The following is a 25,378-nucleotide window of genomic DNA, read 5'->3' as shown; positions in this document are numbered from 1 at the left end:
AGAAGAAGAGAAGAGAGAGCAATGTATGTTCAGATTTGCAAGATTTAACTTAGCTGTGCAATAAATTAAAATTAGCAAATCTTATTGTTTTTCCCCATCACATCTAGCTAGTAAGGGTATCAGGGGGGTGCATTGTCCCATAAGGTAATCCTTTATACATGGTAATCTTACATTTATGACCACCATTGAGCCTAATATTTCTGTGGTTAAGTAAGATGGCTGTAAAGCAGGTTCTTTCGTCCCGTTGTAAAATTTCTTGCCACAGTTGTTAAACGAATCATAACACTTGTTAGGTTAATAACACAGTTGTTAAGTGAATCTGGCTTCCCTGTTGATTTGTGATTTATCGAGAAAGTCACAAAAGGGGATCACATGAACCTGGGACGTTGCAACCGTCAGAAATAAGAGCCAGTTGCCAAATGTCCAAATTCTGAACGCGTGACCATGGGGATATTGCAATGGTTATAACTGGGGAAAATGGTCATAAGTCACTTTTTCCAGTGCCATTGTAATTTCAAACGGTCTGTAAACTCATAAAGCATCCCTGATCTGCTCTCAAGTTGCCATAGACAGGAGAGGAGAGAACGAACGGAGCAGCTCGGCAGCCACGAGCAGAGGCACATTCCATGCATACCTTTCTCAAGGCTGAATCTCAGGTTAGCAGAGCCAGCTGGAGAGGCGTGTTGCCTACAGCCCACAAAAGTCCTCTGTTGGAGAGTGTGATTTATGACACACCCTGGGAGGAGGGGGGAAACAGGGTCATAGTTGGGCCATAAATTATGTGGGGGCAGAGCTGACTTCGCTCAGGTACGTGCTGACATGTTGCTCCTAATAAATAACTGGTTTTCTTTAGAAACCTGGCTGGAGGCGCATGAGCTAATTAAGGCATCCCTCAGAACCTTGACACAGTCATTAAATGAATGGTTGTAAATTAAGGATACCCTGTAACCTTTCTCATTCCTTCCTCCCAGTTGTGACATTTCACTAGCAAATTCTCTAGTTGTTCTCTGATCTTAAAATACTATGGCACACTTCACGGAACTGGCTGTGGGTGTTGAGATTTAAAACTAAGCTGGGTCTCACGCACACTTGGTGGGCTAAATAAAATCCATTTAAAAATCTTTTTCAAACTCCATATGTCAACCAAAAGGTTGCTTTTGGAAAATGAGGGGAGCCGAATGTCAACTCATAAAGTTGCCATGGTGAGGAAGTGGGGGAGCGCATTCCATGCATAGTTTCTGCTAGAGTCAGATCTCAGATTACTGCAGCAGGTTTGGGAGGGGTGTACCTCATTGGAGAATGTGATTTATGACACAGACTAAGGGGAGGGAAGGAACAGGGGTAAAGTTCAGCTATAATTTAAAAAAGGCTCAGATCTGACTGCATAAGATCTTGCCCAATGGTACTCCTAATAAATGACTAGTTTTCTTTTGAAACTTGGCTTGAGACTCATAAATCAATTAGGGCATTGTTTGGAAACCTGACACTGTAAATCAAAAGTACTTTCTTGGGGGCCAGATTCACTCTACTCTTAACTTACCACATTTTCCTCAGGCTCACATAATTTCATCCACACAACCAACATGGTCATGGTACTGTAGCATAAAAGCTTTTTATTGTAGATACTGAACTGTTTGAAGAATTATATTACAGTATAAAGTAAGAGATGAAGAGGAGGACTCAGACAGATGGGGAGGGATAATGGCTTTTGTTTTCCTGAGGATCTTTTGTAACCTTTTGGAAATTGGTCCACCTTCTGGCAGCTTCTGGGGTCGCTGTCTATACACTACAAAAAGAAAGAGCAAAAACAGAGGAGAGAAGTTAATGGAAATAGATACCAGGTGGCAAATCCATGCAAATTGATTGCTATTCCTTCTTCCCACCATACCGCACCATTCCTGTGCTATTTCAAATATTTCAAATTAGCTAGTTGTGTCTTACATGGAAGGTGGTCAAAATCCAAAATATAAGCCTGATGGAAGAAATGTCCTTCTGGGTTCAGTTCCAAATGGGGAGAAAGACACTGCAAACAATGGCGGCTGTTTGGAAAGATGGCTTTTAATGGTGGATAGGAACACATGGTTTGAGAGAGAGAGAGACAAAGACAAAGACAAAGACAGACAGGGACAGACAGAGCAACAAAGAGCGACAGAGAGACAGAGAGACACAGAAAGAGGCAGAGAGAGAGACAAAGAGACAGAGAGAGACAGAAAAACAGAGAGAGACAGAGAGGGAAACAGAGAGAGACAGAGAGGGAAACAGAGAGACAGACAGAGAGACAGAGACAGACAGAGAGTGTCAGAGAGCATCAGAGAGAGAGAGAGACAGAGAGAGAGAGAAAGATTTATACCCTCTGTTGGGCTTTGAATTTGAGTTTTCATTCTGATTGGGATTGGTTGTCAGACTCCTATGGGGCCATGCAGGGGCAACTCTGTAGGCTGTCCTGAGTCCCAAGCTTGGATGACTCTTGTTGGGTGATGATGCTGTGGAAGGGCTTTGGATTCCTATTATGGCTCTGCCTGAAGGGAGTAGATCTTTGTTATGTAGAATGGACTGGCTCAGGCCTTAATGGCCCATTGACAAAGTTGGGGGGGGGCTGACTTTCTGCCTCCATTTCAGGGGGAATATTCTGCTCTTGTTTATGTTTCCTAAAATATTTCATTTTTCTAGGAGAGGAGTGGGTGCTAACATAATAAGTATAATCTTTATTGTCATTGTACTTAAATACAACAAAGTTGGTTGTAACTTCCTACAAGCCATACAAATCTTGTCTCCCAGTCTAGATCCCTGAGGGCCATCAGTGAAATTAGGGATGGAGTAATACCTAGATTTTTTTGATGCTGATCAGTCAAGACCTGATGAGATTTAAAGCAGATTTAGCTGATCCAGAAGAACATACTGCCTGCATAATCACTGGAGGGACACAATGCTCGCATTGTAAATATCACAGCTTAGAATTCCACCCCAGGGAGAGACCAGGGGAAAATCTATTTAGGACCCTTCTTCATGCAAAACCTTATTAACCGCCTTCTTTCATAATCGTCACCAGACAAAAGGATGTTGAAAGAAAGAATGGAGAAGGAATTTGGGGATTTTCAGAATGCTCAAGAGAAAATTGTACACTTTGATAAGTCCTGTTTCCAAGCTTCAGGGGATTTTGCTATGCCTGGACATCATGTTCTGACCCAGGACTCCCAAGAGCATGAAGCAAACTCCTTGTCCCGACAAGAAACCCTTTTATTAATTGTGAATTCTGCTCATTCACATCCAGCAAAGTCTTTCAAGGGAGGATTTATAGTCACAGACCTTATCTGGCTTGGAGAGCTGCCAGGCTGATATCTGCAAAACGTGGCAAGGGGCCTCGGAGAGTCACGAGCCAATTAAGCGAACTAATTGTCTCCTGCAAACTCCACTCCCCTTTTGCTCCTCTTTTATTTCCTCTGGGACACCGACCACCTGTGGCCTTACTCCCAAGTTGACCCCTGTTCTTTAGCTGTTCCCTCCATTTGGCAACTCTGCACATGTGCTCCAGCTGTTCTTCTGCCTCACTGATGTCTGACTCCGAAGGCAGCTGATAACTGGCATACAGCTCTGGCCCCCTCTCTGCCTCCGACGCAGAGCCCTCATCAGAACCTTCCCCAGTCTCCAGGACTGGCCCAGGTTCCTTCCCAACTTCCTCACTGTCCAAATCTGCTGCCCGCTCTGCTGGCCACTGGAGGGCCAAAACAGGATAGAAACCAATCAAGGAGAGAAGCAACCTAGAACAAGGGAATTCCCTAACAGTGAGAACAGTTAACCAGTGGAACAGCTTGCCTTCCCAAGTTGTGGGTGCTCCATCACTGGAGGTTTTTAAGAAGAGAATGGACAGCCACACGTCTGAAATGTTACAGGAGGGATGTTAAACTCACATCATCATGATGATGTCACATGATGTATCAGAGCTTTTTCCCCCATTTGTTTAACCGGCATGGGCGTGGCCAGCGCATGACGCATTCAGCCTGCAGGCTGGGAGTTTGACAGCCCTGCATTATAGGGTCTCCTGCTTGAGCAGGGGGCTGGATTAAATGACCTCCAAGGTCCCTTCTGTTCAGAGTTATTCTGGACATGGCTCACCTTGGGAGAGGTTTCCTGAGCTCACGCTTTTAATGCTGTACTCCATTCTTTTCACACCCCATGTTCAACCACATGAAGTGGGAAGGAAAGCTAGCACATTGCACCCTCCCCAACTTCTATGCTTGGCCATGTTTTCTTGATTTACCATGGTCCACCAATCCAATCTTTGGGATTAGAGAAGAGCAACGAAGAGGATTAGGGGACTGGAGGCTAAAACATATGAAGAACGATTGCAGGAAATGGATATGGCTAGTTTAATGAAAAGAAGGACCAGGGGAGACATGATAGCAGTGTTCCAATATGTCAGGGGTTGCCACAAAGAAGAGGGAGTCAAGGTATTCTCCAAAGCACCTGAGGACAGGACAAGAATCAATGGGTGGAAACTAATCAAGGAGAGAAGCAACTTAGAATTAAGGAGAAATTTCCTGACAGTTAGAACAATTAATCAATGGAACTACTTGCCTCCAGAAGTTTTGAATGGAAGTTTTCAAGAAGATGTTGGATAACCATTTGTCTGAAGTGGTGTAGGGTTTCCTGCATAGGCAGGGAGTTGGACTAGAAGACCTCCAAGGTCCCTTCCAACTCTGTTATTCTATATTAGTTTATGGCTGTATGAGGCAACCCAGTCCATAAGGTTAATTCCACAATAAACTCAAGTACTCTGTGCAAATGTCACCATTGACTGTTTAAGTCATTGAGGGTTTTTCTAGAGGCATCTGGAATGGCTGGCCAGGTGACTGCACTGAGCCATGGCCCTCCACACTTATTTAAACCAAAAGGGAACAGGGACAGGTAAAGAATGCAGCATCAGAAATCTACCTTGCACTCGCTGACTCGTGAGCTTCTGGAAATTTTGATCTGCAAAAGGAAGAAAGATATGCATTTTTAAAATAATCCTTTGGGGAACATGTGAAACTTTTAGAGTAGAGTAGAGTAGAGTAGAGTAGAGTAGAGTAGAGTAGAGTAGAGTAGAGTAGAGTAGAGTAGAGTAGAGTAGAGTAGAGTAGAGTAGAGTAGAGTAGAGTAGAGTAGAGTAGGACACAACAGAACAGAACAGAACAGAATAGAATAGAATAGAATAGAAGTTCTTGTCAACTTCAAATCGATTTTAGTGTTACTATTCATTGTTTTAATATTTTCTATTGTTGTTTTTATTGATTGTTAAATGCCTATAGTCACATCTAGGTAAGAATGGCCGCATATTAGACAGACAGACAGACAGACAGACAGACAGACAGATGATTGATAGATGAATAATAGCTGATAGATATAGATATAAATATAGGTATAGATAGATAGATAGATAGATAGAGAGAGAGAGAGAGAGAGAGAGAGAGAGAGAGAGAGAGAGAGAGAGAGAGAGAGAGAGATGGTTCCACCACAAAACGCGGTAGACAAAAGCGCGCTCGACGAAAGCGCGTACGTGACATCATCACAGCGCAACGAAAACATCGCACTGTGATCGATAAATGTAAAAATAAAGCGAAAACCTTACCCTAACCTCCCCAAACCTAACCCTAAACCTAACCCTAAACCTAACCCTTAACCTAAGCCTAAATCTAACCCTAAACCTAACCCTTAACCTAACGCTAAACCTAACGCTAACCTTTAACCTAACGCTAAACGTAAACCTAACGCTCTAAACCTAACCCTTAACCTAACCCTAACCCTAAACCTAACCCTTACCTTTATGTGAATCGGCTTGCTTTAATTTTAATTTTATTTCAATTTTTAATTTTTTTCGTCGCGCTGTGATGACGTCAAATGCGCGCTTTCGACGAGCGCGCTTTTGTGGACCGCGTTTAACGGGTCACGGATATAGATATAGATATAGAGATAGAGATAGAGATAGAGATAGAGATAGAGATAGAGATAGAGATACAGATAGAGATAGAGATACAGATACAGATACAGATACAGATACAGATACAGATACAGATACAGATATAGATATTAGATGATAGATAGATAGACAGACAGACAGACAGACAGACATAGACATAGGCATAGGCATAGGCATAGGCATAGGCATAGACATAGACATAGACATAGACATAGACATAGACATAGACATAGACATAGACATAGATGGATGGAGAGGGGGGAGGGAGGAGGGAGAACAAGTGCTCCCTACAACAGTCATTCAGGTTTGCAAAAACAAAATATTCTTCCCGTTTCATCTCCCCTCCCCCAAAGGAAGACAGTTGAGCAAGGTGGTTAGACTACAAGACCTCCAAGGTCCCTTCCAACTCTTCTGTTATTCTGAGAAGGTTGCACTGAAAATTCTAGCCTCGTTGCTTTACCCTTCTGTGTCATATTCTTCCTCCTCGTCTTTTTCCTCATCCACACTGGGGTTTAATAAAGCTTCTCTCAGTTTGATGGCCAAGATGAGGGCGCCAAACACAACGGGCAGAAAGACAAAGAAACCCACAAGAAGCCAGTTTCTTGTTGAAAATGGTTTGGGCTGATTATTGCTCCGGACTACAACTAGAAAAGAAAGAACAACAATGTAAAATTGTTCTAAGGAAAGTAATACAATACAATAGACAATACAATAGCAGAGTTGGAAAGGACCTTGGAGGTCTTCTAGTCCAACCCCCTGCCTAGGCAGGAAACCCTATACCGTTTCAGACAAATGGCTGTCCAACATCTTCTTAAAGACTTCCAGTGTTCCGGCATTCACAACTTCTGGAGGCAATTTCTGTTCCACTGATTAATTGTTCTAACTGTCAGGAAATTTCTCCTCAGTTCTAAGTTGCTTCTGTCCTTACAAATTACATCACCTATCCCTAAAATTCCTTATTCCTTCATATCAACAAATCTTACTTATCAAGTACCTAAAATGATCAACTGTTTAAACTGAATCCAGAAGGCAATTAGCAACCTTTCTGCGCAACTTTCAATCAAAGTATGATGCCACTTCGAATCAGGCAAAATCCAAGCTCAGTATAACACTCAAACCAAAAGTGGAACTTCAAGCATCATAATAAAATTATACCGTCAATAAATTCTATTTGCAGCATACACCACGCCCCTAAAAAACACCTTGTGAAATGGGAAAGAGGGGAAGGGAAGGGAAGGGGAGAGGGAGGGAGGAATAAGAGGGAGGAAGGGAGGAAGAAAGGTCAGGAAGAATAGGAGGGAGGGAGGAAAACAAGGAGAAGGAAGGAAGGATAGCTCTTTTACAAAGGAAGAAAAGAGAGAAGAGGGAGGAAGGAAGGAAAGAAAGAAAAAAGAAAAGAGAGAAGAGGGAGGGAGGGGAAAAGGAAGGAAGGAAGGAAAACCAGGAGATGGAAAGACAGCTCTTTTACAAGGGAAGAGAAGAGAGAAGAGAGAAGAGAGAAGAGAGAAGAGAGGAGAGAGGAGAGAGGAGAGAGGAGAGAGGAGAGAAGAGAGAAGAGAGAAGAGGGAGGGAGGGAGGGAGGGATGGAGGGAGGGAGGGAGGAAGGAAGGAAGGAAGGAAGGAAGGAAGGAAGGAAGGAAGGAAGGAAGGAAGGAAAACCAGGAGAGGGAAGGAAGGATAGCTCTTTTACAAGGGAAGAAAAGAGAAATGAGGGAGGAAGGAAGGAAGGAAGGAAGGAAGGAAGGAAGGGAGGGAGGGAGGGAGGGAGGGAGGGAGGGAGGGAGGGAGGGAAGGGAAGGGAAGGGAAGGAAGGGAAGGAAGGGAAAGGAAAAGTGGTATGTGCCAGTTCTCCAAACTACGCAAAATTTCCAGTACCAGTTCTCCTGAACCCATCAGAACCTGCTAGAATTCACCCCTGTTTTGGCAGTTCTCCGAACCGGTCACAACTTTAGCTACGGGTTCTCCCGAAGGTGGGCGAACCTGTCACAGCCCACCCCTGGTGCTATTGCTGCAGGGCAGAGCCAGCCACAACCTATCCTGTTTTGCTGCAGGCACCCCTGCCTGCGCCACAAGGGTTAAGCACAACTTCTCCTTGTCAAAATATGTAGAAGTAAGGAAACCCACCGCTTCGGAAACTGCTATCGATGCTTCCGCCTAAGCCTCCTTCATCTGATACATCACACTCCGGAGGAGCCCAGCCTGGGTTGCAGTGACAATTGCCTTTGTTGTTGCACTTCTGAATTGCATCCGAGAAAGAGGAAGGGAAGAAAAACACCATTATTTGCCTGGTCTCAGCTCCCTCTTCCACTCCAGCATTTCCCACCCACCCTTCCAATCTTGAGGGTGGGGTGGGGATGCAGGAATCCTTGATATTTTCATGCCTGAGATCCCACAAGGAGTGTCGAGTGCCGGCTGGGGTGCCCTCACAAAATGGCTGTCAATTTACCAGCACCACCTTCCCTTGTTTCTAACTAACAGATTAACAGAGTTGGAAGAGACCTTGTAGGTCATCTAGGTCCATTCCTGACAGATGGCAGTCCAGTCCCTTCTCTGGGGATGAAGCTCCCACAACTTCCAAAGGCAACTTCTTTTCCACGGGTTGATTGTTCTCACTGTCAGAAAATTTCTCCTTATTTCCAGGTTGAATCTCTTCTGGATCAGTTTCCATCCATTCTTCTTCGTTTGGCCTTCAGGTGCTTTGGAGAATAGCTTGACGCCCTCCTCTCTGTGGCAGCCCCTCAAATATTGGAATGCTATCATGTTTCCCCTGGTCCTTCTCTTCTCTAGACTAGCCATGCCCAGTTCCTGCAACTGTTCTTCGTATGTTTTAGCCTCCAGTTCCCTAATCCTCTTTGTTGCTCTTCTCTGCACCTTTTCCTAAAATCTCAGCATCTTTTTTATAGCGTGGTGACCAAACCTGGATGCAGGATTCTAGGTATGGCCTTACTAATGCTTTATAGAGTGGTATAAATACCTCCCTTGATCTTGACTGTATCCCTCTGTTAATGCAATTTAGGATTGCATTGGCTCTGAAGGCAAGTCGTTCTCCTGGTGTATTTTTCTCACTGTCGGAAAATTCCTCCTTATCTCTAGGTTGAATCTCTCCTTGTTCAGTTTCCATCCATTATTCCTTGTCTGGGCTTCAGGTGCCTTGGAGAATAAGTTGACCCCCTCCTCTCTGGGGCAGCCCCTCAAATATTGGAACACCGCTATCATGTCAGCCAGCTAAAATTGTTTTACCCTTCCCCCCAAGGAGTGATCATTTGCCGCTCCTCAAAAGGGACATGTCCTATAATTGCCCCAGGAGAAGGTGTGATGGCGAAATCAATGTAGGTGTGCAACAGTGAACTTGACAGTGCAAGTGTTATTATTGACTCACTCCTTTCCCGTGGCACTTTAATTGTGGATTACAGGTTGTTCTGATTACAGCTCGATCGACGCACTTCTGATTCATGCAAATCTTAAAAGAGGAAAAGGGATTTTTTAGAAAAAAATAATTTCCCCCCCGATGATAGACATGTGCTCATTCCAAGCATATTTAAACCTGAACTGGAACAATGTCGCCACAGGACAATTCAGAGCAGCTGTCCGTCTGCAAGAAAGCAACCAAACTCAGAGAGCACCAAGGACCCCACAAAAAATTTTTCGCTAAATAAAATTTACACAACCAGAAGTAGAATATCATTCAGTACTAGTGGCAAGGGAAGATCTGTATGAGTGTGAGGGAGGGACAGGAGGGAGGGAGAGAAAAAGAGAGGGAGAGAAAGAGAGGGGAGGGCAGGGGAAGGGAGAGGATGAGAGAGAGAAAGAGAGAGGGAGAGAGAGGGAGAAAGAGAAAGAGAGAAAGAGGGAGAGAGAAAGAGTGAGGGAGAGAAAGAGAGACAAAGAAAGACAAAGAGAAAGAAAGAGAAAGAGGAGAGGGAGGGAGAGAAAGAAAGAGAGAGGGTGGATAGAGGGGAAAAGAGAAAGAGAGAGGGAGGGAGAGAAAGAGAAGGAACGAGAGAGAGAGGGAGAAAGGGGGAGAGAGAAAGAGCCAGGGAGAGAGAGGAAAAAAGAGAAAGAGAGCGAGGGAGAGAGAAAGAAAGAGAGGGAGAGAAAGAGAGAGAGAAAGAGAGAGGGAGAGAAAGAAAGGAACTGAAAGAGTGAGAGGGAGAGAGGGAAAGAGAGAGGGAGAGAAAGAGAGAGAAAGAGAGAGGGAGAGAGAGAAAGAGAGGGAAAGAGAAAATGAGAAAGAGAGAATGAATCAAAGCAACCTTTTGACTTTCTGGATCCCCTTGGGGTAGAGAAGAACCATACTAGGGTAGAAGACAAAGAGTCCAACCATTGTGAGGAGCCCCTGAGCCACACATACCCTACGGCTTTTGTATCCCAAATTCAGACCTTTACCTTGTTTTCTCCGCAGACGGTACCATCGTGAATCAGGAAGGGATCTTTTATGCCCGGCCCCTTCAAATAGTCTAAAGTGACACATAAGCGATTCTGCACTTTGGCGTAAATGATGGCGGCGCTTTCCAAAAAGAAAGGGACTCTATTTGGATAGTCGCAAACCAGTTTTCCACACCTCAGATCTCTGCAGGTGGAATATAAAGAAACAGAGAGTGAAGCACAGTTTCACACCTGCTATCAGTGTCCCGAACATCAAATATTCTAACCTCGGTCAACATACAGTTGGGTTTGTTTGAGGATAGGTTAAAGTTGTTTGTTCGTTCCTTTTGTTGTTGTTGTTTAAGCCAGATTTGTGGCTTAAACAACTTGTGGAGTACTGTGAAGCCTTTACCATGGCAACTCCACTGCACTGTACAATAGAAGCCATTTTATGGCAGTACAGTAGAAGCCATTTTAGAATAGAATAACAGAGTTGGGAGGCACCTTTGGGTCATCTAGTCCAACCTCAACCCTATCCAAATAGGAGATCCTACACCATTTCTGACAGATGGCAGTTCAATCTCTTCTTGGAAACCACCAGTGATGGAAGCTCCCACAACATCTAAATGCAACTTCTGTTCCATGGGTTGATTGTTCTCTCTGTCAGAAAATTCCTCCTTATTTCCAGGTTCAATCTCTCCTTATTCAGTTTCCACCCATTATTCCCTGTCTGGTCTTCAGGTGCTATCAAAAATAGCTTGACCCCAGAAGAAGGAGCCACATCGTGATGTTACAACGTGCGGCTTAGATACTCTGAGACCGCCGTTGACACTTTTGCCGCTGGGGGGTCCATTGAAACCTAAACTGTCCTGTAGAGATGGTGATCAGGAAGACAAAGCCTTGCTGGTCTCAGGGATATCGCAAAATCCCTGTTAAACCCAAAGGAAGTGCTTCATGCCCAGGGTAAAAAGGCAGCCCCTAGGCTGATGAAATCAGGATGCTCTGGAAGGAAGGAAGTGAAAAGAGAAAGTGAGTCCATCTGGTGAGGTATTTTTTCTATTTTGCTAAAGACTGCCCAAAGAAATGTTTCTTTAAAGCCAAATTAGATCCTTAAACAAAAGAACTGAGCGGCAAAAATAATCCTAATGGGATCACTGTGGAAAGTTTTTCTTTTCCTTTGTCATTGTAACTATTTTTTGTGGATTGAAATGCTTGTAACGTTCTTCATCTCTCCTCTTAAAGTGAACTGATTGATTTTTTTCTCCTGCTTCTTGTTGCTTTATTTTTTTGACTTGTGGATTAAAACCTTCATTTTTATTTTAACATTTCTTCCTACTACTTATTATTAAATCACACTAAAAGCAATCTAAAGAACTTTGTTTCCTACAGAAGGTGAAAATTAACTGCCAGTCGGAGTTGTTTGAAACAACGTATCTCTTTCTTTATTTGACTTCACTAACTTTGCAGCTGAAGGGTTTGCAACTTGTTTACAAAAACTGATAAAAAACCAAGGGCATGAACTGTTTTCACAGGTGCCTCAGAGAATTATTTTGGCAGGGAAAGAAAGAAGAAAGAAGAAAGAAAGAAAGAAAGAAAGAAAGAAAGAAAGAAAGAAAGAAAGAAAGAAAGAAAGAAAGAAAGAAAGAAAGAAGGGGGGAACAGAATCCTTCCCCTTTGAAGAGCATAAAAGAACTTGTGTTTAAGTCAATTTAAAATAAAAGTAAGAGAGGCCTGGAAGACTAGACTGGTAGTCATTATTAGTTTTTTTCTCTCTCTCTCTCTTCTGTTTTGGAAATATGGGTCAATACTTAGATGAGGAAACCTTAAAATTCCAAAATATCTTGGCTGGAATTCAAAATCTATTGGAAGGATATGGGAGAATTGAGAAGAAACTGGAAAGACTAGTCTTCCTCACAGCAAAAGATGATGGTATTGGAGCTCCAAAAATTAAAAGGGAGAATAAAGATATAGAAGATAAAGATAAGACAATAGATGAATTTATTAATGGAGCAAATGTGGGTGAAAATGGAAAGGGAATGTGGAAAAGGGAATTCGATGAATTGGAGCTCTACCCCAGATTCCAGGACACAGAAGAGAAAAAAATACTAATGATGATAGACATAAGAAGAGAATTTTTTTCAGAAGGAAGATTGACAAACAAAGACAAGTTAACTTTAATAGCAACTAGTGGGCAAGGAGATTATCTGAGAGACCCTTCAAGCAAAAAAGTGCGGAGAGAAGCCTTTAAAAACCTTATAAAGGAGATACAAAGAAGACTGACTCTACAATTGGCAAGAGAGATAAGACTGTTTTGTTACTGGAAAGATACAGGTTGACAATGAAAGTTGGTAATAAAAAATTAGATTGTTTTTTTTATATGATTAATAAGTAGGAGTTTTGTAACTCCTAGATTGTTTTAGTTTGTTATTAAATGTTTACTCGCTAACAATTAATTAACCATAAATAATAATAATCAAATGATAATGGATACAGCGTAATGATATATACATGTATTGACAATTTAATAAAAGAAATTTGGATATAAATTATAAATTGTGACTTGGGAAAAAAACCTATAAATTTTATTAACAAATTTTCATTTAGATCTTGTTATAAAGGTGTAAGGGTTTTTTTGGGGGGGGAGGGCTGATGAGAGGAGATGGGGCATAAATAGTAAATGATTTTTAGCCAATTATAATAACAACAAGGAAATGTTAATGGACATTGTTTAACAATATATACATGCTATGGTATTGGTCAAAGTAACTTGGATATAAATTTTAGTCAGTGAGTTGGAAAAAAAGGGGGGAAGGCTTAGAAACTTTATTAATTGACTTTTACTTAAAAGATGCTATAAAGGTGTAATATTATTGGAGGACTTTTTGAAATAGCTCATGAATGACATTATATGATTGTGTCTTTAAGTATGAATGATTTGAGGTAAAAGCATGTTCAAATAACTGTAGTCAAATGAGAATTGTGGTACATTGATAGTAAGATATACAAAGATTTTTGACTTAAAAGTGTATAATCTAATATGAACTATAAGTAATGACTGTGGAAGAAATGCACGAAAGTTATATGTAACCAATCGACACGCTTTCTACAAGATGTAATGAAGGATGATTCTTTTTTTGTTTTTTTGTTCAATTAAAATTTTAAAAAAATCCAAAAACAATAGCTTGACCCCTTCCTCTCTGTGGCAGCCACTCAAATATTGGAAGACTGCTTTCATATCCCCCCTGGTCCTTCTCTTCATTAGACTAGCCATGCCCAGTTCCTGCAACTGTTCATTGTATATTTTAGCTTCCAATCTTCAAATCATCTTGGTTGTTCTTCTCTGCATTTTTTCTAGAGTCTCAACATCTTTTTTACAGTGCGATGACCAAAACTGGATAGAATACTGTAGGCGTGGTCTTTACTAGGGTTTTAAGACTTTGGAAAAAAACTTGACACACACACACCCCTCTTCTCTGTGGCAGCCCCTCAAATATTGGAAGACTGCTATCCTGTCTCCCCTGGTCCTTCTCTTCATTAGACTAGCCATGGCCAGTTCCTGCAACTGTTCAGCATATATATTTAGCCCCCAGTCCCCTAATCACCTTGGCTGGTTCACAAAAGGGGACTTGTGTCTTTTGCTTCTTGGGTGAGGAAGAGTTAAGGAAGTTAAGAATGAAGAGAGTTTTGCCTCTCAGAATTTTAGGTACATCCCTGCTGGAGGTTTTTAAGAAAAGTTTGGACCACCATCTGTCCAGAGTCGGAATAAGGAATCCTGCCCTGGGAAGGGGGTTGGACTGGAGGACCTCCAAGGCCCCTTCCAGCCCTATGATTGTATTTTTATTTTTATATGAAAGGGAGATGTGCTTTAGATCAAAACATGTGCTTCCAAATCTTAGGGGTTGTTTTTGAGGGCTTGTTGTGGCTCTTGGCTGGATTTTATTTTCATAAAATATTATATTTTATACACAAAATGCTATACACAAAACATTAGATCTCGGCAAGCAGAGAGCATCATAAATACTGTATCTACTAAATAGGTATTTACTCAACTAATTTGTGATGACTGCTTTTCCTTACAGGTTAATATGAATTTCCGACACAAAATTAAGGAATCCAGCCCATTGCGGGCAAATGGGCTGGATTCACACAACACTTTTTCACGTACTGTGTGAATCCAGTCCATTTGACATCTTCTTCTGGTCTGGTGCCTTAATTTTGTGTCGGAAATTCATATTAACCTTGTAAGGAAAAGCAATAAAGAACTGCCATGAACTGTAAAGATGGTAACAAAGGTGGCAAGGAAGGTCATAAAAAATAGGGCCAAACTCACTTAACAGCTGTCTCACTTAGCAACAATATGAATTTTGGGCTCAATTTCCCAAAATTGGGGTTGGACGCCAAGGACTACCTGCATTATTTGTTCTGACCCAGCTCCCCAAACACAACAAACCCTCTGAACTCAGAGATTCCTTTAATTAGGAGTGCGGGCAGCCCAGCAAAAAAGTTTCTCTCTCACCACAGGCTAACAAGTCTGTCCCAGGGAGATAAATAGTTGTCTGCCACATCTATTCATCTCCGCCCCCTGCCTTTTATCCACAGAGCTAGGGTGGGGCTTCGCTAGTAGTGGTGACTCTTCCAGCCCAAGGACCGGCCCATAGATTTCCTCTGCTCTCCTCTCCTCTGTCTTCTGTGCATCTGCATGTCAGGCACTGGACCCAGATGTTCCTCCTCTTCCTCATCAGCCACCTCCACACCTGGGGGGTTATTGATTCTCCATCTGAGGGCTGACAGATGGGCCAGATTCCCCCTCTGTCTCTCTGTCTTGGTCTCTGTCTCTATCTGTTTGTCTCTCTCTGTGTGTCTGTCTCTGTCTGTGTGTGTGTGTGTCTGTGTGTGTGTGTCTGTGTATGTGTCTGTCTCTCTCCTTCTATCTGTCTCTGTCTCTCTGTCTATCTATCTGTGTATCTTTCTCTCTCTCTCTCTCTCTCTCTCTGTCTCTCTCCTTCTGTCTGTCTGTCTGTCTCTGTCTCTGTCTGTGTTTCTCACTCTCTCTCCCCCTCCCAGCTCCATTCCCTCTTCCTCCTCGGAGCTCTCAGATTGTCTTGATGCTGACCCTAACTCCCACACCTCCTCCTCTAATTCAGCTACTGGAGGGGCTGGTGGCTGACAGGCCACAACAATATTATTTTGATACGGAACTAATTCTGACTCCTGACAGCTGTATTGTCTGCCCTGTCATGACAGTAACTCGATTTAATTAATGAACAACTATGCCATAGCATAATCTTTGGGGGATTTGGAGAGAGTGACCACGGTCATAAAGCAGAGCCTTGATTTGTGGTTAGTTTGTTAGTATGTTCTGACATACTGCCACTGACAGTCCTTGTATCCTCCTGCAGTAGAACCACAGTGGCCCATCCTGTCCTTTTGACTGTTAATTTCTTCGTAGCATTGGAGAGATCCACTTTTCGATTCTGAAAAACATGGCACAGGTCCAAAGCTTTACGAGAGAAGTCAATGTGTCAGGCCTGCAGTCATATTCCTTTCTGGATCTTTGGCCTGCCACACTTTCTATTATTCCACTATGCTGTTTCATTAGTGAGGAATTGGGAGTGGGGATTGTACGGAGTTAAATGATATGTAGCCAAAACAAAATTCTTTCTAGAAAGCCAAGGTCATCCTTTGTCTCTGCAAGTCTGCACCTGACCAGAACTGGATGGGTGGAACTGCCAGCATGGCAGTCGAAGATTGGACCATATGATGGACTTGTGGTGTGGGGGCAAGATCTTGAACTTTCAACTGGGTGGGAAAACCCAGGAAGCTTTCAAGATTTGGGTTTTCACAGATGTGCCAACATGGCTGTCTTAATAAATTGCAACTTTCAGCAATATTTTGCTTTGGACTCTGATTTAATTTTGGATGTTATTTGGAATCTGGAGTGGGGAGGGAATGGAAATTTTACAGTATTCTTCTCCTGGAGTGGGGAGCGAATGGGGATTTTACAATATCCTTCCCCTGGAGTGAGGAGGGAATGGAGATTTTGAAGTATCCTTCCCCTGGAGTGGGGAGGGAAGGGAGATTTTGCAGTATCCTTCTCCTGCCACACCGACCAAGCCACACCCACAGAACCAATAATTTAAAAAAAATGAATCTCCCCACTGCCTTGTAGGGGATAAGAAAGTGGGAATCGTGAAAGAAAATCAAAATAACCCTGCTTGATTTGATAACACAGGAGCAGAGAAAAACTGCGGGAGGTTTTCAAGATTGATAGTTAGCCTTTGAGGTCGATCGGATTAGGACACAGCGATGGCAGATAGTCCACGAATGTGTTTTATTGTTAGTAGGCAGGATATCTGCCCATGTTTCTCCCTTACCGAACAAAAGGAAGGTGGGGTTACTTGGACTTTCTTTCTGGGCCCTCCCCTTTATCTCAGGACTGAGTAATCCCCCCAGCCCTTCCCTGGCTTGTTCATTCCTTTCCTACCCGAGCTCAGTTCTACCCTCCTTTGGAAAAGCACAGTGGAAAAGAACGAAGATGGAAAGCAAAAGAGGTTAAATGGAGAGAAACGTGTATTACGTGTTCCAAATATTTTCCGGCACCATCGATCCGCACTTTGGCATCTTCCTTTCATGCAAATCCCAGTTCGATGTTCGCACCAGTGTCCATCCTCCACGTAATGGTTTTCTGAGCATTCGGCCGAGGTACCGTTGCAAAATTCTTTGAGATCACAATCCATGTCCTCCAATGGTCTGCATAAGGCTCCCTTGGCCTTCAACTGTGAGACAGAAAGAATATGGCTGTGGCCTTAATTGGACTCCGTGTCAATTAACTAAAACCAGGAATCAAGCTACGTGTAGAATGGGTAGATGTCCAAATTTGGAGAATTAAGGAGAAACTAAACACTGAATTAAGGAGAAACTTCCTAACAGTGAGGATAAATAACCAGTGGAACAGCTTCCCTCCAGAGCTTGTGGGTGCTCCATCACTGGAGGTTTTTAAGAAGAGACTAGACTACATTTATCTGAAATGGTATAGGGTCTCCTGCTTGAGAGGGGGCTGGACTAGAAGACCCCCAAGATCCCTTCCAACTCATTCATTCTAGACCTTGACTTACTGTAGGACTACCTGTATTGTATTAGGGAGAAGTGTGGTGCCAAAGTGTTGGGAAGCACCGCAGCTCCTCTCTTGAGATGTTTCATTACCCACATCAAACACAGAAATGAGAGTGGAGAGGGGGGGGGCGAGAGAGAGAGAGAGAAGAGGAGGAGGAGGAGAAAAAGGAGGGAACAGGAAGAAGAAGCAGAGGAAGAAGAAGGAGAAGAAAAAGAGGAAGAGGAGAAAGAGGAAGAAGAAGAGGAGGAGGGAAGATGATGATGATGATGATGATGATGATGAAGAAGAAGGAGGAGGAGGAGGAGGAGGAGGAGGAGGAGGAGGAGGAGGAGGAGGAGGAGGGGACGGGGAGGAGGAGGAGGAGGAGGAGGAGGAGGAGGAGGAAGAAGAAGAAGAAGAGGAGGAGGAGGAGGAGGAGGAGGAGGAGGAAGAGGAAGAGGAAGAGGAAGAGGAAGAGGAAGAGGAAGAGGAAGAGGAAGAGGAAGAGGAAGAGGAAGAGGAAGAGGAAGAAGAAGAAGAAGAAGAAGCAGCAATAATAATCCAACCTGTTCTCCAAAGCACCTGAAGGCAAGACCAGAAATAACAGATGGGAACATATCAGCAATTTAAGCTAGAACTAAGGAGAAATTTCCTGCCAGTGAGAACAAGTAATCTCTTCCAGCTCTTTTATGCTATCTTCAGTAGAGGGTCAAATAAAAGAAAATTTAAAAACCCAAGATGGCGGTAGTGCTTGTGCAACGAAGGCCCTGAGGTGAAAAAGAAACATGGCTTCCATTCCATCCCACCTTGGCTGGCACTTACTCTGCAGTTTCCCAGCGAGCAACAGTCTCCTTGGGCACAATGCATCCCTGCTTTCAAGGTGCAATCTGATTGACAGCAAGGATGGTTTTCACATTCCTGCAAACAAAAGCAATATACAGGGGAGTTGAGCATCACAGAACACAGAATCATCTGGCTGGAAGGGACCTTGGAGGTTTTCTAATCCAAATCCCTGCCCTAAGCAGAGATACCCTCCCGGAAAATAGATGTCCAGTCTTTTCTTTTACAACCTCCATGTTGTGGCCCACCAGTGGAGCTGGCAGCAGATTCGAACAGTGAGGAGGTTGGGGAGGAACCTGGGCCAGTCCTGGAGTCTGGGGAAGGCTCTGATGAGGGTTCTGCATCAGAGGCAGAGGGGCGGCCAGGGCCGTCCGACGGTTACCAGCTGCCTTCGGAGTCAGAGATCAGTGGGGCAGAAGAACAGCTGGAGCCTCCTCCCAATGTGTGCAAGCACAGAGCTGCCAGGAGAAGGGAACAGCTAAGGAACAAGGGCCGACTCGGGACTAAAAGCACATGTGGATGGTGAATGGCCTCCCATAGGGAATAAAGACCAAAAGAGTCTTATAAAACCAAGTTGCAGATTGTGGACCAGAAGGTGATAGTTTTGAAGGTAATCCCACCCAAAATGCTAAGAGCTAGAAAAGATTATGCATTCCTAGTGGATGAACTCAAAAACCGTCAGTTACAATACAGATGGGAAGCTCCAGCCGGATTAGTGGTCAAATACTTGGGACAAAAATATTGTCTCAACTCAATTTGGAAGGCCAGAGATTGTACTAAAGGCTGGACACCCCTCACCTCCAGGATCCAGAGAAAGGGAGCAAGAAGGACAGACCAGACAGCAAAATACTCAAGGATCATTAGAGGTGGCCCAAGTTTGGAACCTTCTGGCGGAGTCAGAAGGATACAAGGAGCAAAGACAAACCTGAGCGGTTACCAGACGTAAGGAATAAGAACTAAAGAAGCAACAAGCTCAGCAACAAACTCAGGCAATGGTTCAAGAAGCCATAGATACTAGCTCAGAAGCAGTGGGAGGAGCCAGGCCGAAAACCAAACTACAGGATTTCCAGGTGACTCTTAAAAAGCTTCAGGGAGCTAAAGATGATAATTAAATTCTTAACTTGGAATGTCAATGGCTTAAATTCACCACAGAAAAGGAAAAAGCTAAACCTGTCAGGCCTGCAGCGGTTCCTTTAAGAATCTTTGGCCTGCCACACTCTTATTAAGGGGGGGATTTAGCAAAGGGTAGAATGTGTTGTTTTCAAAATAAAAAATTCCTTCCTAGAAGCTCAAGGTCATCTTTTGTCTCCCAAACCTTTACACCTGACCGGAAGCAGTTAGGCGTAGATGCCAGCGTGGAAGAAGAAGATTGGACCATGTGATGGACTGTGGGTGTGGGGGCAAGATCATAAACTTTTAACTGGGTGGGATTCTGATGTAACTTCCAGAGTCGGAATCCCATAGCGCTATGCCAACATGCCTGCTTTATTAAATTGGAACTTTAAGCATAGTTTTGGCTTCGACTCTGATTTAATTTTACATGGTATTTGGAAAGCTAACAAAACCATTATTTGAAACAATTCAAGAATGATGTAATTTGCCTACAAGAAACACATATTAGAACAAATGACCAGAAATACTTGATGAATGCAAGACTTGGACAACATTTTGTAACCTCCGCCTCAGAGAAGAAAAATAGTATAGTTATATACCTAAGAAAGGATATGAAAGCTGACCTAATTGAAGCAGACTCTCAAGGAAGATATATTGCAATAGAATTATTACTAGAAGGGAAAAAGATACTTTTAATGGGAGTATATGCCCCTAATCAACAAGAAGAGAAATTTTACAAGATGTTCCATACTAAGTTAATACAATGGGACTACAGATCTTGCATATTAATGGGTGATTGGAATGGAGTTTTGGATACTAAGAAGGATAAGAAGGGTCTTCTGCAAAATATCCAAACACGAGCGAAACTACCTAAGTCTTTCTTCGATATGATGGATGATTTGGAGTTAAGAGATGTCTGGCGAGAAAGAAATGTTAAAGAACAGGACTTTACATTTTTTTCTGATAGATATCAATCTTTCTCTAGGATTGACTTTATACTAACTACAAATTATTTGCTTTCTAAGGTAAAGAAGACAAAGATATGGTCCAGAGCCTTAACAGATCGTAACCCGGTTTGGATGGAATTGGAATATGGGAAGGAATCTAGAAGGTGTTGGGGGTTAAACAAAAATTTATTTAGATATGAGAAAAATGTCAATGAATGTAAAAAATTGCTGAGGGAATATTTTGTTTTTAATATGAACAAGGGTACATCTATGGAAATGGTTTGGGATGCAAGCAAAGCGTACATGAGAGGAGTCCTAATAAATTTAAATAAATTACATAGACGTAGACAGGGGGAGAAAAGAAAAGAACTAGAGGAAGAGATTAAGAAGAAAGAGCAGGAGTTAATATTAAATCCAGGAGACAAGAAGTTAAAAGAGGCAATTACCCTATTACGAGTGCAATTTAATATGTTGACGTCAGATCAGGTAGCTACTACTTTGTTATATGCTAAACATAATACTTTTTGCAATGCAAACAAACTGGGTAGATGGTTAGCATATATGACCAGGAAGAAACAAAAATCTCGTAGCATACAAAATATATATTATAAAGGTAAAGAAGTTTATCAACAGGATATGATCCAAAAGACCTTCTTAGAATTTTATACAGGATTGTACACGGGTGATAAAATACAAGGCTTAGATATAGATAGATACTTGGACAAAGAAAAAATACCTATAGTTAAGGGTGAGCAAAGGGAGAGATTGAATCAACCAATAACTTCGGGGGAAATCCTCCAGGTAATTAAACAGTTAAAGGCTGGGAAAGCACCAGTCACAGATGGCTTGACAGCGGTTTACTAAAAAAAATTAAAATTAGAAATGGTAGAACCTCTTAAGGAATTATTTAACAGAATCCAAATGGAAGGAAGGTACCTCCATCTTGGAGAACAGCTTTTATATCCCTGATATCCAAAGAAGATCAAGATCTTAGTCAGCCAAAAAATTATAGGCCTATATCATTATTCAACACAGATTATAAAGTTTTTGCCAAAATACTAGCGAATAGGCTGATGTTGGTTACTCAGCAGCTGATTTATAATGATCAAACTGGTTTTATACAAGGGAGACAAATGAGAAGTAATGTAAGACAAATTGTTAATATATTGGAGTACTTGGGAAAGAATAACCAAGTCCCCGCAGCGCTTATATTTCTAGACGCAGAGAAAGCATTTGATTGAGTGAATTGGCAATTTTTAATGAAAACAATGCAAAAGATGCAAATAGGAGAATACTTTCTACAATCAATCAATGCAATATATCAGGAACAAACAGCACAAATCATAGTCAATGGAAGCTTAACAGAATCCTTTAAAATCGAGAAAGGTACAAGACAGGGTTGCCCCCTATCACCATTATTGTTTATTATAACTTTGGAGTTATTGCTGAATAAAATACGGGAGTTAGATGATTTACATGGAATTAAGATTAGGCATCATGAATATAGATTATGAGCATTTTTGGACGACTTGGTTATAACTTTAACCCAACCAGGGAAATCTACTAAGGTCTTAATGAATATGATTAATCAATATGGCCAAGTATCTGGGTTTAAAATAAATCTAGGGAAAACAAAGATGTTAGTTAAAAATATGAACACTAATCAAAGGGAAGAACTAGAAAGAATAACAGGATGTGAGATAGTTAAAAAGGTTAAATATTTATGAGTTTATATTACAATGCCAAATGGGAAACTATATAAGTATAATTATGAACCATTATGGCATAGAATACAGGTAGAGATGAAAAATTGGGAAAAACTACAATTGTCTTTGTTGGGAAGGATAGCAGCAGTGAAAATGGGGGGGTCAAATTTTACACCCCTCAGAGAGGGTTCGCAACTTGGGAGTCCTCCTGGATCCACAGCTGTCATTTGACCACCACCTAACGGCTGTGACCAGGGGGGCATTCGCCCAGGTTCGCCTGGTGCGCCAGTTGCGGCCCTACCTGAATCGGGAGGCTCTCACAACAGTCACTCGGGCCCTTGTGATCTCTAGGCTGGAATACTGCAATGTGCTCTACATGGGGCTGCCCTTGAAGAGCATCCGGCGACTTCAGCTAGTGCAGAACACAGCCGCGCGAGTGATTGCGGGTGCACCTCGTTTCACCCGCATAACACCTATCCTCCGCGAGCTGCGCTGGCTACCTGTTGATCTCCGGATGCGCTTCAAGGTGCTATTAATCACCCATAAAGCCCTACATGGCAGTGGATCTGGATACTTGAGAGACCGCCTTCTGCCAATTACATCCCTACGACCGATAAGATCTCATAGATTAGGCCTCCTCCGTATCCCATCGGCCAGCCAGTGTCGGCTGGCAACTACAAGGCCTTTTCAGCAGTAGCCCCGGCCCTTTGGAACGACCTCCCCGTGGAGATTCGTACCCTCTCCACCGTCCAGGCCTTCCGCATAGCCTTGAAGAACTGGCTCGCCCGTCAGGCCTGGGGATAAAGATAGTATCCCCTCCCGAATGATGAATGCATGTTGCCTACTATTTTATTATATGTCTCTATTTTGTTGTTTGTATTCCCCCCCTTCCTAGTTTTATGTGAGCCGCCCTGAGTCCCCTCAGGGAAAAGGGCGGCCTACAAATTCTAATAAAACTAAACTAAACTAAAAATGAATGTCTTGCCTAAGTTTTTATTTCTTTTTCAAATGATACCAAAACTTTAAAAAGATGCAAACTTGCTTGAATGGCAGAAGGGTATTAACAAATTTGTGTGGGCAGGGAAGAAACCGAGAATAAAACTTAAAATAATGCAAGACGTACGTGAGAGAGGAGACTTGAAAATGCCAAATTTAAAACTATACTATGAAGCAGTAGTTTTATCAATAATTAGTGATTGGATTAATTCAACAGAGGATAGATTACTGAATATCAAGGGGCATGACTTGATACACGGCTGGCATGCTTATTTGATATACGACAAGAAGGTGGATAAGACTTTCAAAAGTCATATATTAAGGAATGCTTTATTGCGTGTCTGGAAAAAATATCAACATAAATTAAATGATAAGATACCTATGTGGGCAATTCCCAGACATGCGATAGAGAACATAAGTATAGCACAAAAACAGGATGTAACTACATACAGACAGCTTCTTACTATAGAGTATTACAGCTAAAACCCTTGAATGTACTAAAAGAGGAAAAGGTAATCCAAACATGGTTTCAGTATGGACAGTTGCAGGCCAGATGGAAAAAAGATCAGAAAATTGGTATTACGCAAGACGAGGACAATCTACTAAAACAAACTAGGGATCAAAGTCAAATGCATATAAAAGGGTTATATAATGTTCTAATAGAAATGGATTCTGAAACAGAATTAGTTAAAGACTGCATGATAAAGTGGGCACAAAATTTTGAAGAACCAATAATGCTGGATACATGGGAAAAGATATGGGTAAGAAATGTAAAATTCACGCAAGCCCAAAATTTGAGAGAGAACTTTTACAAGATGTTTTATAGATGGCACTTAGATCCTAAAAAATTGGCTTGCATGTATCCAAATTTACAATCTAAATGCTGGAAATGTGATTGTGTTGATGCTACATATTACCATATATGATGGACTTGTAAAAAGCTTAAAGCATTCTGGATAAAAATATGGTGGCTTATGCAAAATATTTTTAAAAAGAGGATAAAGTTTACCCCTCAGTTATTCTTGTTAGGTAAACTACTGATTGTACTGTTATAGAGACTAATTTGATTTTGAACCTAACAACGGCAGAGAGACTGTTGGTGGCGCAATACTGGAAGAAGGAAGATTTGGCTACTATTCAAGAATGGACATTAAAAGTAAAATATCAGCATATCTTAAGGATCGTTCAGATGAGAAATATAAACTGGAGTGGGAAAGATGGATTGATTATATTCAAAATAAATATGGGAGTAAGAAATTCCAGATAGCTTATGACTGAAAAAGCAAGGAATGACATAATTTGTTTCAATCTAGATTAACAAAAGTGGAGTTAAAGTACAAATGAAAGATGATGCTAAAGTTTCTTTTAGTTTATTTTAGAATATGATTGTTAAAGATTTATAGCCTGTATTTGCTCTGGGAACTTGGGGGGGGGGGTTGGGGGGGAGATGGGTTCTGGTGGGGAGGGGGGGTGTAAATATTTGTAAAAGCTTTTTAAATTTTCAGTTAAAAAAGAAGACCAAAAGGGGAGTGGAGTTTGTAGGAGACAATTAGTTTGCTTAATTAGTGTGAAGATTTGTTCGTGACTCTCAGAGACTCCTTGCCAAGTTTTTCCTTGTACAGCATTGCGTTTGGAAGATATCGGCCTGGTAGCTCTCCAAGCCTGATGAGGTCTATGGTTGTAAATTCACCCTTGAAAGACTGTTTGGATGTGAATGAGAGGAATTCTCATTAGCTTAATAAAAAGGGGTTTTGTCAGGACAAGGCGTCTGCTTCGTGATTTGGTGAAGCTTAGGTCAGAACATTCCAATGATGGAGCACCCACGACTCCGGGAAGCAACTCTGTTCCATTTGATGAATTGTCCAGCACAGAGAAGACTGTTTGGATCATGGATGGAGAGAAACCAATCTCATAAGGGTCTATGACAATTCGCCATGCTCTATTCGCCATGGCCAACTTGTCACGGACAACTGATCATGGCTTACTCACCACAGTCACCTTACATGGCCAACTCGCTGCAGGACAGCTTCCCATGGCCATCTTCTCACAGGACAACTCGCTGTGGGACAAGACTTACACTGATTTTCTAACCTAGGCTTCCCAAGAGTTTTATCCTGCAGCGAGTTGGCCATGGCAAGTTGGCCTTGTAAGCTAACTGTGGTGAATCAAAGCAAACTCCTTGTCCCAACAAAAAACCCTTTATTAATTTGTCTGCCTCCCTGATGTCTGACTCCGAAGGCAGCCGATAACTGGCATACGGCCCTGGCCCCCTCTCTGCCTCTCATACAGAGCCCTCATCAGAGCCTTCCCAGGCTCCAGGACTAGCCCAGGTTCCTCCCCAAGCTCCTCACTGTCCGAATCT

At 42.3% G+C, this 25,378-nt stretch overlaps 1 protein-coding gene across 1 annotated transcript in view; it reads right to left on the bottom strand.

Moving 5' to 3' along the window:
* Positions 1-1,645: 1,645 nt before the first annotated feature.
* The window catches only part of LOC148048938 (disintegrin and metalloproteinase domain-containing protein 2-like), a 46,411-nt gene continuing 22,678 nt past the window's right edge, over positions 1,646-25,378 (bottom strand). Inside the window, exons 13-21 of the mRNA XM_087703501.1 lie at positions 18,237-18,332; positions 16,899-17,097; positions 15,690-15,795; positions 10,343-10,526; positions 9,336-9,416; positions 8,081-8,192; positions 6,417-6,600; positions 4,933-4,971; positions 1,646-1,786 (exon numbers count right to left, since the gene is read on the bottom strand). Coding sequence (XP_087559627.1) covers positions 1,780-1,786; positions 4,933-4,971; positions 6,417-6,600; positions 8,081-8,192; positions 9,336-9,416; positions 10,343-10,526; positions 15,690-15,795; positions 16,899-17,097; positions 18,237-18,332 — 1,008 coding nt within the window. The 3' untranslated portion in view covers positions 1,646-1,779. The remainder of the gene's footprint in view (positions 1,787-4,932; positions 4,972-6,416; positions 6,601-8,080; positions 8,193-9,335; positions 9,417-10,342; positions 10,527-15,689; positions 15,796-16,898; positions 17,098-18,236; positions 18,333-25,378) is intronic.

Source organism: Thamnophis sirtalis, unplaced genomic scaffold, assembly GCF_051295495.1.
Source record: "Thamnophis sirtalis isolate CommonGarterSnake01/CBP01778 unplaced genomic scaffold, rThaSir2_p1.2 scaffold_2, whole genome shotgun sequence".
NCBI classification, from domain to species: Eukaryota; Metazoa; Chordata; class Lepidosauria; order Squamata; family Natricidae; genus Thamnophis; species Thamnophis sirtalis.
This window is presented reverse-complemented; position numbering and strand designations above follow the sequence as displayed.